Below are 13,774 nucleotides of genomic sequence, written 5' to 3' on the forward strand. Positions count from 1 at the left end.
GTGTTCAACTTCTGAAGGGTCCCCACCTCCTCATGTTCTCCTCCAGTTGTCATCACGGAGTGCGTGGCTTGGGCTATTTTCATATTTCAAACAATTTTCTTTTATTTTCATTAACAGTGCGTCCCTCGGCTGACACTGCAGTGACGCTACGGCTGGAAAATCACATTGTTCATTTCCTTAATTTAACACTACGTTGATTTAACATTGCTGTTCTTTATTTGACTGCGTTGCAACACCGCTGTGACAGACTGCCGACCTCTCCAGAGTTTACCCCGCCTCTCGCCCAGTGACAGCTGGGATGGGCTCCAGCCCCCCTGCGACCTCTAGAGGATAAGCGATAATGAATGAATGATTTCGCTACTACTAAACTCAACCTTTTTAGATGGCATCTGTCCATTTTGGGCATATGCCAGAGTATATAGTATTTAGGGAAGGTATGCTAATAACAAACAACAGACATGCCTCTAATTTAAGTGGGATTCATCATTCAGGACACCTGGGTAAGAACGTGTGGAGCACCTGAGTTGACTTTTTTTTCACCTTAACACAGAATAATGTTAGTTTGCTGCGTGAGGCCCAGTGGGTTTACCTGTTAAACAAAGTGTCATATAATCATTTGTTAAACATATTTTACAGGAAGAGAGATTTATGTTCTGTTTGCATTCACTATTAGTTTGAGAGCATGAATTAATCAGCTGTTTGAAATTAGTCATTTTTCATTCGTTTCCTCCGATACCTCCAGGGTACTCTAAATTAAATATGTGTTTGAGATGCTTTTAGTGATTTTCATCTAAAAACCGAGGGTGGGTGTGCTTCTTCATGACAGACACATCTTATCCTTAATGTTTCTTTCCTATATGGGAAAGGCAGGAGGAAATATTGCATATACGGGTGCAAATTTAAACGTCACTTACCATTTTGAATGTCAATGGCTTGTGGATTGTAGACTGCTAAGGGCCGATTTTGACGACTTATTTTCTTGGACTGCCGTGTGGGAGCAGATAACACTGGGGCATTGGGTGAAACAGGAAACGACTCAGGAACATCTGTAAAGATCTGAACGCACACACAGGAGTTAAGTCTCTACCACAGCACACAAAACACACGTGAATATTCTCCAAGAAGGTTGAGCAGCAGCCCGTTCTTGATTGACCTCACAGGGTTTGAAACTCACAGGCTTTATGCAGCACTAGATAGAGAAGGTATTTGCAGCCGCAGCATGTGCTCCTAGGGAAAGTGTAGCGTCTCATTGATTGGACCCTAAAAACTGCATGTGAAAAGATTTTGTTTGTGCCAAAAGAAAAAAGAGCAGCACATAACCCAATCATATCCCTTCCAGAAATCTGGGTCTAAGTAAAGGTGACATTTCTCCTCGGAGAAATTGACCCACTCTCTGAAGGAGTAGAAAGCAAAATGAAAAGGGTTTGGAGTCGAGGAGGGCTGGCCAACTGGCGCAGCCTGTTTACACCGGGCCGTGTTTACATATAAACTTCAGATGTGGAGTTAAAAGAGAATAGGGCTGCAGAGGAGAGGAAGTCTCAGCAGAGACTCAGAAAGGATCACAGACGAGGAGAGGAGGGAGGTAGGGAAGGGAGAAGAGAGAAAGTGAGGGAGAGAAAGTGGCAGAGAAAGTGAGACAGAGTGTGAACGGGAGAGGCAGACGCAGAGGAGGGGGCATGAGAAAGAAAGTTTGTAGGAGAAAGGCAGATAGAAAAAGTGAGAAATCTGATATGGCTGAGAGTTTCTGCTGCCTCTCTCTCCCCCTCTCGCCTCTCTCTGCAGATGGAGGTGAATATAAAACAGAGTCTACTGTTGGTATCTTGGGGTATCAGCAGTCTGGAGTGGGACTCAGCTGTGAGGGAAGTTAATGCCTGTCTGTCTGTCTGCTCAACTTTTCCCCTGCTCTAACATGCTGTACTTTCCAAAATGCTCTTGCTGCATTCTAAAACTACATCCTTTATCACCTGGCTGGTGTTGGATACCTCTGGGTAGTCCAGCAGTGTACGTCGGGCTGCTGGTGTTGTTTTAGCACATTTGTATACCCGGTTGGTTTTCATTCGGCTTCTGCATTTTCTCACAGCACATTTTAAATTTGTGAACTTGGGTGAGAATATTATTCAGACACACATCATATTCGATGCAATGAAGCTGGATGAAGAAGAAAAGAGAGAGAGAGAGAGAGAGAAAATAAAAACACACCAAAAGCTCTGGGTTTCATCTGAATCTATGTAGAGTGCAGCGCTGCTCCAAACAGATTAGAAAACTAATCTCAGACCTTTTTCTCTTCTTGATACGGAGAATTATTCCCCTTTGAGGATTGACACCGATTAATGACATTCCAGGGAGATTACACGATCACATGAACTGCAGGTTATGAAACAACTCATAACCAAAATAAATATATTCAAACTCACAAAGAACCTTCCAAACATAATAAAAAAAAATGCAATAATCTACCGGTTTATAAAACTACTCATAATGAATGGAATATATACATTTAATCCTTGTGTGAACACTTAGGGCTCCCCCTATAGGCCAGATTGAAAATTTCTGCAAATGAATCTGCAGTCCATCTCCTTTGTGCCTTAATTACTGTGTGAAGGGTATGCTGTCCCAGAAGATTAAGTTAAATATACATTATCTGGGAAAAAAAACAATATTTCTGCTCATAATTTGTGGAGATATAAATAAATACTGAAGACCTCAAACTACCCTTTGTCTAATGTGATGCATATTCTACTAGAACATTTGTTCAACTTTAAGGCAGATAAGGCAAGATGTTTACGTGAACCTCCCAAGTTTAAGCATCGCTAACAAAACAGTATCACATCTACCCTAATTGAGACTTTTGCTCTACCAAACAGACGCTGTGGTGTCAGGTGGAGTGTAGTATGTGCACTTCTCTGCAAAATAACAATTCAGAAGCAAAATACAAAACTTCTAAACATCAGTGCCAAGAGACCAAGACGTGCAAATATATTTTTCAAACATATTTTTGCTTCGCTTGCACATTGATTATTCTTCAGTGTCAAGTAATTACACGCTACCCAGGTTGATAAACACAAAGGGGCCGTGTGCAGCTTACTGATGTCATTGTCAGCTCAGATTTCCTTTGGTGCCTAGGCTACCTAGCTTCTAGTTGAAGGCAAATGAAAACACAATTATCCACAAAATGTTTCCCGGACTGAATGAATAAAATAAATACAGTCCGTGCAGAGATGTGACCAAACAAAAACTGACATTTTGGATGCTGCTAATATACTTCCCACCGTGAGTGTTAAGTTTCAAACGCATTTCTTTTGCATTATATCTCCGTTTCTGAGTGTTACCTTTTCTTGGTGCTCAATGAGGATTTCCACCACGATGTTCTGGAACTTCAGATCCATGATGGCAGCGACGGTGTCCTCCTGTGGCCTCATTAGCGTGGGGCCAAACACCACACCCAGATTGGCCACCGTCATCAGATTCTGTTTGCTGTGGGCCGCCACACTGCAGAAAAAACAACAACTCACAACATAAACATTTTACTCCAGCTTCCCAACTCAGCTTCGCAGATTTGCAGAAGCGAAGCATCTGTGCTGTAGCTATAACGGGTAACTTCTCAAAAATTCAAATACAACAATATAAGAAAAAGAAACTACTTCCTGTTCTCTGCAGGAAAAACTCCCTTCGTCTTCTGCTTAATTTAGTTAGTAGATAACAGTCTCAATAAAGAGCATCTGATAAGTGGCTGTGCCTAACAGTTAATGTTTACTTTATAAAACTGTAAAAATCATTTGATGTAAGCAGCAAGTAGCTGTGGTTCAAGAGGCAGACAGATAAAAGAACTACAAAGACACTATTCAGTCGCAGCCATTTAGAAGAACTTGTGTATGATGAGATATAATATGAAACACTAGAAAGACATATCACGTCTTGTTAGATTACTTTCAACCATCTCTCTGGGTTTTTACGTCTCTGCATAATATTTCTTACAGTTTCTCATTTGCTCTTCAAAGTTCAACACATACCAGTGATAAGGCTTTCATCGCATATTCCAAATACCGCTAAGAACTGGTCTGACGGGAGCTATTTTCATCATGTTGACCACCCTGAAATGCAAAGGTCAGGGCTACTCCACGTCATCCAGAACGTATTCAAATTGAGAAAAGACCATGTTTTACTGCATGTCTCCATTTTAAAACTAGAACATCTTCAGTAAAATAAACTTTTGTCTCAGGCCGTCGGAAAAAAAGTGAAGAAAACCTTCATTTGAAGAAAAAGTTATACGGACAGGTGAAGAGATTTCACACTCAAAATATGATGATATGCGGCGCAGCTCCAGAGAGACAGTTTAAATAGCTTCAAAGGATGCCTTTGAAGACAAAAACATTGGTGACAACTCACATTTATAACATCTCTGAAACCATTTCAGATAGGAGTGTGAAATTCTGGCTTTGCTTCCTTCCCCTGCAGGACATGCACACACGCCAACTTCAGAAAAATATTCGAGTCTCTCCAGTCTGGAGAATTTCACGCTGGATAATCCAAATTCAATTTCAATAGCGCTGCCTTTTTACCAGAGCCTGATTCTGCAGCAGGTTTCTATGAAATAAGATCCACCAGACTTTCACTGCCTCGGGGAAGAGGGATTATTTACTTATCTTCAATTTGCTCATATTTAGTTTATAAAAAGCTTGCTGAGGTAAAACCTTGTAATGTTGGCTAACATTATTTCTTAAATCTTTCTTCCTATCTAATCTCTAAAATGGAGTGATGCACAACAGAAGCCCATCTAGAGGTGTATACAGAAATCTCAAGAGAGGGCTTAATTTGAGTGGTCTATTTCATTTCACTTCCCCGGTGGGCTGAAAAACAGCATGACGAACAGGTACGGGAGACTACACAATCCTCCCTCTACCACATTAAATATACACCAAGATGACCTAAGAAAAAGTTTCTAAAAAAAATAAAAAAAAATGCTAAGATGCAGCATCAATTTTCTTACCCAGCAGTCACTGGGTAGACAGAGAAGAGATGGAGTGACAGCAGGGAAGGGGGAGTGAAGAGAGTGGGAGTGAGGGAGAGAGAGAGAGAGAGAGAGAAAAAGCATGTGGAGTGAGAATAAGGAGACAGACAGGAAGAGCGGAAAGAGAGAACTGAGAGAGCGAGGGGGTGGAGATTGGGTGAACTATGACCAAAGAACCATGAACACTCACTTGGCCAGATGCTTCATGAGCAGCCCGAGGACTAGTCGATTCCTCTCCGGTAGTTTGTGGACCAGGCAGTGGACGGCTTGGATGCGAGACTCGGGACTACCGCCCTCTGTTAAAACGCAGAAAGCCACGCAATCATATTAAACTACAAGGAGTCCTCTGTGCTCCTCACGTGGCAGACAGCCAACGCAGCTCAAATTAAGTATTGTACATTAGCAAATTTCGATGATGAAACACTGCATACACTGTTGATTCAAGCAGTACACTGTCAGATTTTGAAGTAAATAAACAACAAATAAGCCATTCAGACATGGGAAGACAGAAACCCTTTATTATTTCAAAAGAAATAATAGTTTTAAGCCGAATTTAAAAATGAGCAATAGTCAGTGGACCTTTAAGGGCCCAACAATCAGACTATCTCCCTCCAGTGTAAGGGATTAAGCATTAGAGGAAGATATATTCCAGTTCAAATAAATGAAGAAGAGGTGTGATGGTGATATACGGTCTGAAGCCTCCCAGAATTTGGCAGCCGGTACCACAATGCTGGCGGAGGAGATAGCTTTACGTTACTGTCGCTACCGTATAAAAGGGTTGTGTTAAAACCCCCAAGATCATCTCTTAAACATTTCCTCACACATGGGCATCTGACCGCCCACGCACCCTAGCGCACACACAGACACACAAAACATCATTACTATGGGAACGACAAGGATTTAAACATGGAAAAAGCCTCTTATGGATGCTGTCATCCATCAAAAAAAATATTCATTGCTAATCCATTTTTTCCCCCTTGTTATGGGGGCATTGCGAGCGCCTGATAAAAATGTCAACCTGATCCAATTATAGCACTTGTTGTAATAAGATTCAAGTTTGGCTTGCTTTAAAAAACATTTCATAGAGAAATTATATTATGTGGGCCAAAAACATGTCGTCTTTTTGCCGTTCAAGGTCACAGAACAGTTTCGATGCCGAATCTTTGAGTGGTTATTTGGCCATTCATTTAGCGTCGTGTGAAGGTGGCGTGTGTGTGAGAAAATGGACACTAGCTCATATGCACTCCTTGAATGTATAGTTAATGTTGGCAACAAGGAGTTGTAAGACAGAAGTGTCAAAAAGTATATCTTAGCCAAAGTCAGCTGAAAGGCCTTTTGGTAAAGCACAAATCAACCAGAGGCACATTGGCCGCTGAGAGTAGCACATAAGTAAGGAGACATAAGGAGCTAATTAGTATTCAAGACACACACCACCAACACAGTGGCTTTCAGACTACACTTTACATAAAAATGTTGACCACTATTATGTACTTTCCCTTAAAAGATTAGCTCTAACTTTAGAAAAGTTGGTAAAATGTAATTTAAACGTGTTCTAACACTTTTTCACTCCACAGCACGTTTTCAATAGCTCACTGAAGAGGAACAAACTGTTGGACCCGATGGCTTAAATATCTATCTCAGACCGACACAGCACATGTATACACACCGCTGTTTGCTTATGGTCTGTGCTCAGATGAAGTGTTGGTGTAAGAGGTGGGGGAACTTACTCGCAGGGCTGATGAACTCTTTGTAAAGTCCATAGGTCATCAACGGCTCAGGAAGGCTCCTTCACAGAGATAGCGAGAGAACGAGAGGGAGGTGGATGGAGAAGGAGAGTTGAAGTGAGCAAGGGGACAGAAATAGCTGGCGCACTGTTTTATAGGGTCTGCACACAGCAATGATTAATGTGGCCAGGCCAGGGGATGGAATTAGATGGTGCACGCGTTGAGATAACCAAGTTCATCTGAAGGTACTTCCACACTGCAGCTGGCTGCAGGCCAAAGGTACTTAGCCTCAGAGGAAACTGAGGAGATTGACCCTGCTTTATTCCAGCAGGTCAGACAAGTAAAAGGCAAATCAGAGTAATACTCAGCTTGGTCTAATATAGCATAACAATGTGGACATGCTATAAGTGAATACACATAGTTGTAAGTACTGACCGACTGAATATAGCAGAGCTCTCCTTCATTTTGGGAGTTTCCTTCCGGGAAATGACATAAAATCAGCCAATCACAACCCAGATTTAACACTCTGAAAATTCTTGTCATTCACATCCTAATCAGTGTCGTGTAACTGTCACACTGTTAATAGCAGTGGCCACTTGAACAATAAAATGAACAAACACTATGAAAATGTCATGGTTGTACTTTAGCTAACAGTAGAGGAAATAAATGAGAACAGTGTCTCGCTTTAATGTTGTCATTTCAGCACTGTCAGTTAAACTGCAGCCAATTACCGACAACACAGCAATAATCTGCATATTTCTAATATTGATATGATCTTGAAGAAAAATGAAAACGAGTGAACACGAATTAATTGTGCAAATGACAAAGCAGATAAATCAAAATATAAGAGGAGAAGAATTATTCAAAACTATTTTCAGCAGTACGTGGCAAAACTGGTTGATGTCGGACCCCAAAACTTTATCAGCTCCTTGTATGTTTGTTTATGTGATTCAGAAAAAAAAAAAAGGGCAAATTTGGAAACTTTAAATGCAACTTTTCATTCATTTAAATAAGCAAAGACAACATAAAGCTTGGCAACTGCTTGGTTACAAAAACAAACTGGCATTTAAATGAAACTAGCTTAGCTTCTTGCCGCCAGACTACATTTATAATCTCTGAACTTCACCCACACTCTCTGCCAACCTGGAAGGAGTTGGTGAACGCGGAACATGCACATCATAAGCAATGTTCGCTTGCAAAGAGTTAATTATAAAAAGGCACTCTGCATAATTAAATCTGCAGCCTTTTAATAAAAGAGGAAACTGACAATGGATGAAACGTTTTAAATTCAAGTGAACAGAGACAACCTTATTTATCTTAAGATATATTTAAAAAATCCATTTATCACAGTGGTTGTCAGGGGTCAGGAGTGGATTTGCTTGGATACACGACAATTGCGATTAATACTATGAGGTGCTTTACAAGATGAATCAAAGGGATCAGTTACATACTGAGCCTGTACAGTATATAGTAATGTCACTGCATTTCTATATCACTGTTAGACTCACAATGGGAGATAAAATGGATTTTTTTTAATCAATGCAGCAGAACCGAAAACCTTTTTCATTCTATTCATCTTTCTTCTTGTCAAAACATGGTCCCTGCAGTCCCAATTGTTTTGCGTCTTATGTCTACACTATGGGCCCTTATTTCAAAAATAATATATACATCGGTAGTCTGTGGCAAAGAGGATAGTGGAAAGAGACAGTTCAAAACTTCAAAGGTTTGTAGACAAATCCGACTTTCTTGACAAACTGACAAATCTTGACAAATGGGTGATTCATGTAACAATTCAAAGTGTATCAAGAACACTCTTCATCTCTCACCAGGGACTACTGTACATATTTTTTCCAATATAAAGTCCCATGGTGGTCCTGTAGAAGGGGGCTTTCTATGTGGTCTGGTACGACTATCCTCAAGCAGAGTTAAGAAAGTTGCATAGGTCTGGTAAGCTCACTACTAAATCCACACCTTCAGATTTCCTCCTCTTTTTTGTCACTCGGGGGAATTTATCAGACTTCACGCAGCTCCCTCTCGAGCCAAAAAAAGCGTTACAAAACTTTCATATTTGCAGTATTACTCCTGCAGACCCGTAAACAGGCTATGATGTTTAAAAATAGTGGCATTTCCCTTTAAATTTTATAGGTGTGACTTCAGCAAGATAATGTTTGCAATCCTGGGAGTTCAAGTGATCACAACAGAAAATAATAATAATAATGACTCTATAGCAAAACCAGTAGTTTACAGGTGTGTGTGTGTGTCTTTCACTGAATGTCATCACATCGATCCTCACCTCAGATAAAGCTTCAGTGCACTTGTTATGGTCTTGACGTCCCAGTCTTCGCTGGTAGACAGATCCACATCGTTGCTCTTCTCATCTAAAAGAATCACACATCACGCAAAATATCACCACTACAAAAATTCACTGACAAAGCAATTCACACAAAGGCACCACTGAACCACTGTTTTTTTCTGGTTTTGCCAGCCTAGAAAATCCAAATATGCAATATAAATATGTGACTCGTAATTAGCCATTTGAGGATAAAAGCATTGCTTCTGGCCTTGGGGATCGAGTCTAGCCCCAGCGGATATGGAAGGAAGTTGCAGCTTCTGTAGAGGGCTGCTGGCTTTATACTCATTACAACTTTAATTAATCCCTTACTACTTCACTGACTCCACAGGGACTCCAGGGGTGTGTTGTGCTGGAAATGCAGGGGGCTTTAGTCACACCTTAAGTAACCTCTGATGAATTTCAGAGGATGTGGAAGTGCAAGGTGTCAGTGAAACGTTTTGAGTCAGACACATGTTATGCACAGGGCCTGAGTCACCACAGAGGCTTTAACTTCGTGGGTGGTAGGTGGTCTCTTACGCGAAAATGTATTTTTCACGCTGCAGCCATAAGGACTGCATATTTATCTAGCTGCGCCCTACGCAAAATGGACTGTCCGATGTTAACTCCTGAAAGCTGATGACGTTTTTAAGGAGCCTTTGGAACCAGGTGTGTCTTTGTATGTGAAATTAATGGGCTTGGAATTATAGGTTATGACAGAGATGAAGATGATGATGAAGGACAAATTAGTCTGGTGTACAAGTAAAGAAAAATATCATGTACTGAACTTAAAATACACGTTAAATACACTTAAATGTGTGACAAAAAGAAGAGACGGTAGAGAAATGTTTTTTTTTTTAAAAGCAGAATTGTGCTTACCAACTGCATCACCCAGCGGTTGCTTACCATGTGATCAAGTTAACACCAGCTTGACCCTTTAATCCACTTGTGACCTCTTAACGGAAAGTATACTACCTCAAAACAGCTCAGGTCACGTGGTTACACAGCGTGAGAAACAAAAGCTCCCCACAACTCCTTCACTTTAGATTAGCGGGTGTCTGTATTCCACCGTTTCTGTAACTTTCTAAAACAGGCGTTCACACATTTTGCTAGGAGAGAATGCCTTAAAATATGCAGTTATCGATGTTGACTCTCTCCCTCTCTATCACAGTTGTGTTCCTGGCTGTGCAAACTAATACAGTTTGAGCATACTGAAACCCTTGGGTTTGCCCTGCAACCTTCTATGGTCCCGATTCTCAGGTAGGAAAACCATCAGCCAAGAGCAGGAAGGTTGGCCAGGCGAGATAAATCAACAGATGACCCTCATTAATCGCCTATTCAGCGTGAGGGACATCAAAGCGGGAAACTATTTTTCATGTAATCTGAGTGAACTAAACATGTTATACAACCCAAAACCCGTCTCCACTGCCTTCCTGTTATCGGCTTTGTCTGTTTTTTTTTGCTGATCTCTGTTAGCATTTTTGTGTTTTGAATGTAGTTTGTTCAGTAGATGACGGTTTTGTTGAACTGGAAATTAAATGTTTTAAAGATATATTTAAAAAAATGAACCCTCCACGACATCGCACGCAGGTATCCAGAAGAGCCGTTTTGAAGCTCATTGTGACGCCGGCCGTCGCCATCTTGGCAGTGCCTGACTGTGTAATTTAAAAGTGGGCAAAGAGGTGGAACCTGAGTGGAGCTGAGGCAAACAGGCAATGCATAGGCAGATGTGAGGCCTGCGAGGCCCACCCACCTTAACCAACGTTAAGTTTAAAGCGATGTAAATTGTTCTAAAACAATCACAGGGAACAAACTATGCGGAACAAAACGAGGTAAAGCCGGGCAATTTAACACAGAACTCTATGGAGACCGAGTCGCTTTTTGAGCCAGCTTGTTTGGCCGTTCGAGGAACTGCATTTTTTTGGCACCTCGCTGAGAAACATTTATCAGCCTATGAAGTTGCCTCTTAGTCTAGACACATCATTCACTATTTAATGTATTCATGGTCATTTCCACCTTGAAATGAAACACACCAAAATGTTAAATGTATTAAGTTGTTCTTTGGAAATCAATCCTCAAATTTGCCTCACTCTGCAATTATATCTATAGGAGCAAAACCTCTAATTCAGCAACTATTACAGCCCCATTCTGCCTAGCACCAGTAACTGCTGTGCCCATTCTGTATGTAGCACAGGCAGGTCAGAGACAGAATGGAGCACAATTTTACAGTGCTCTTCCCATTATATTGTTGCCTGTCATTTAATAGGTGCTGCTCTCTTTGTTTGTACTGTAATATGATGGTAGAGTTTTCTATCACTCTGTCCTCCGTGATTGGACCGTGGCCATGTTGGTGGGTGAGAGATGAAAAGGAGGAGGAGTGGGAGGATCCGAAGTCTTTCTTCAGGGTCTAAAGCTGGTTTCACCCACTCACTGTGGGCTGTATGCACAAAATGTTTGTGAATGTGTCTGTGTAGAAGTAATACTACCTCTGTCATGCATGTAAGTCATTTCAAGGATATTTGCAAACATTCGAGTGACACTAAAAATCTGTGGTGTCCCTACTTCAACAATAATATGTGGAATGTCAAGGCCAGAGGTGAAAGCTTTTTCTACCATACTCAAGCTTTAAAAAACTTGTTAATGCTACACAGCAGAGTGTTAATGGAGTCTATAGCATGAGTTGGCAGGGTGGGAGGCTGGAAGGTTTTGGAGAGGAAGATGAGACAGGCTGGCGGCTGCCTGAGTTTGTTGTCATTCTGAACACAGAGCTGAAAGTGAGCTGGTGTCTGCTGGAGACAGCAGGAAACCAGAGAGTAGACAGGGAGCGACGGAAAGGACAGAGGACAAGCTCTATAGAAAAAGGAGTTGAGTGAAAGGGATTCAGGACAAGTGAGAGGCATAAAGGAATTCGAGAAAGGCAAACGACTGACTAAGTCAGCCATGGGGCAGTACATGAGAGGCCGTCTTGGCGGTGTGTTAATGAAAAAAAGAAAAAAAAAAGCACAAGAACGTGAAAAGCATGGATCCTGTCTGGTTGTCTGGGGGACATAAAAGTGAATGAAAGCACAGCAGAGATAAACACTGGCACCTGTTGAGCGTCAGAGAGACATGCTACCGGTAGAAGTCATGGGTGGATTAACAGTTGCTATCTTTTTTAATATCGCCCCTGCAGACACATCCATTACCTCAGCACATCCAACTAACTAGGAGCAACCTAATTTCACAGTGGCAGAGCAGTAACATATGAATCTAATTAAAACTGAATAGTTTTTCTGTTCTTACCAAAAAATATTCTATGATACATTTACAGAGCAGTAAGACAGAGGAGATAAATGGACTTGTACTCACCGATCATTAATGAAAGGAGCTTCTGGACCTTGGAGCTCACCCCCACAACTCTGTACAGGCCTTGGTCATTAATAGCTGAGGAAAAATAATAATAATAAAATGTTCTTTTACAACACATATCATGACTATATAATAAAAACAAAACAATACAATAGGAAATTATTTATTATTAGATGCACGAATATTTCACCGTAGTTTGAGGCAACTTTTCATGCAAAGGGGATCAGAAAAGCAAATGAATAAGAGCTTAATTCCAGCGCAAGGAATGGAATCGGTATTATTTGTGCTGCTTGCAGTAACTGCTCAACACCCTTTGGTTTCAATACTGGAGAAAGGCTGCCCCCTTGTGCATAAATTAAAACACTGCACCTACATTGTTCCCCTGTGTTACCCTCCTCCAGTATATTTAGCCAAATGAAAAACCTTGTAATTCTCTCAACTGAGCTTTTCAATATTTCCATAATTACATTAGTCTGAAGCTCACCTCTTGTCTCCACTGCACTGATGGAATTCTTGACAAAACTCAAACCCACATCATCCAACCGGAAATCAACTGCAGGTAAAAGACAAAAACAAACAAGACGTTTACAATATTCTTCATAATATTCTTTTACAGACACAACATCTGGTACCAGCAATACTCACGGCCCGTTTCTTTAGACAAGGTCTTCCTAAGATAGTGTCCAATCTGTTAACAAAAACAAAACCAAATCAAACATTTTATTGAAATTTAACAGTCAAACAGAATAACGTGGAAAGACAGATAAGCTGAATTTGAGTAGCAGATAATGAAACGGTAGAGGGTGACTCACAGGTTCCTTCCCACCCATGGCCTGCATCCAGAACTTGTGGTCATCCTCCGACAGGGCCTGTACTGTAAGCACGGTCCCTGGCCTGGGAAAGAGCAACACCACAGCAGCATTAAGCATAGTATTAGAGGTACAGCAACAGTAAGAATAAGAATAAGAAAGACCTTTATTTGTCCCGAAATGGGGAAATTGCACACATTAATTAGTAAGACATTAAACGATACCAGCATCAATGCAAAGCATAAAATGTGCTCAGTATTCTTTTAACCAAAAAGGCCACATGGCCCTTGGATGGATTTTCTGTAACTACAGACATGAGCCCTATTAGTCATACCAGCTGGTTCATGGCACGTACAATCATGTAGGGCCAGATGGATATCAAATTACTCAACGCAGTCATAATGAATGTTTGCACTCAAATTTCTATACTAAATCTAGTACTATTGCTCTTCTATAAATACTACAAAAAAGAGTCAGGGCGGGGTTACGCTGCGTGACAAAATCAGATATCTATTATGGGAGGTCACAACAGGGTGGGGCAAATCCCCCTAGCTAA

The 13,774-nt window shown here is 41.0% G+C and overlaps 1 protein-coding gene across 1 annotated transcript in view; it reads right to left on the minus strand.

Annotated features, from left to right (window-relative positions):
• The window catches only part of arhgap10 (Rho GTPase activating protein 10), a 46,978-nt gene that overhangs the window by 13,727 nt on the left and 19,477 nt on the right, over positions 1-13,774 (minus strand). Inside the window, exons 11-19 of the mRNA XM_084564239.1 lie at positions 13,222-13,303; positions 13,055-13,097; positions 12,894-12,962; positions 12,410-12,484; positions 9,026-9,110; positions 6,736-6,794; positions 5,199-5,304; positions 3,330-3,489; positions 915-1,056 (exon numbers count right to left, since the gene is read on the minus strand). Coding sequence (XP_084420365.1) covers positions 915-1,056; positions 3,330-3,489; positions 5,199-5,304; positions 6,736-6,794; positions 9,026-9,110; positions 12,410-12,484; positions 12,894-12,962; positions 13,055-13,097; positions 13,222-13,303 — 821 coding nt within the window. The remainder of the gene's footprint in view (positions 1-914; positions 1,057-3,329; positions 3,490-5,198; positions 5,305-6,735; positions 6,795-9,025; positions 9,111-12,409; positions 12,485-12,893; positions 12,963-13,054; positions 13,098-13,221; positions 13,304-13,774) is intronic.

This window comes from Chelon labrosus, assembly GCF_963514085.1.
Source record: "Chelon labrosus genome assembly, chromosome: 2".
Lineage (NCBI taxonomy): Eukaryota > Metazoa > Chordata > Actinopteri > Mugiliformes > Mugilidae > Chelon > Chelon labrosus.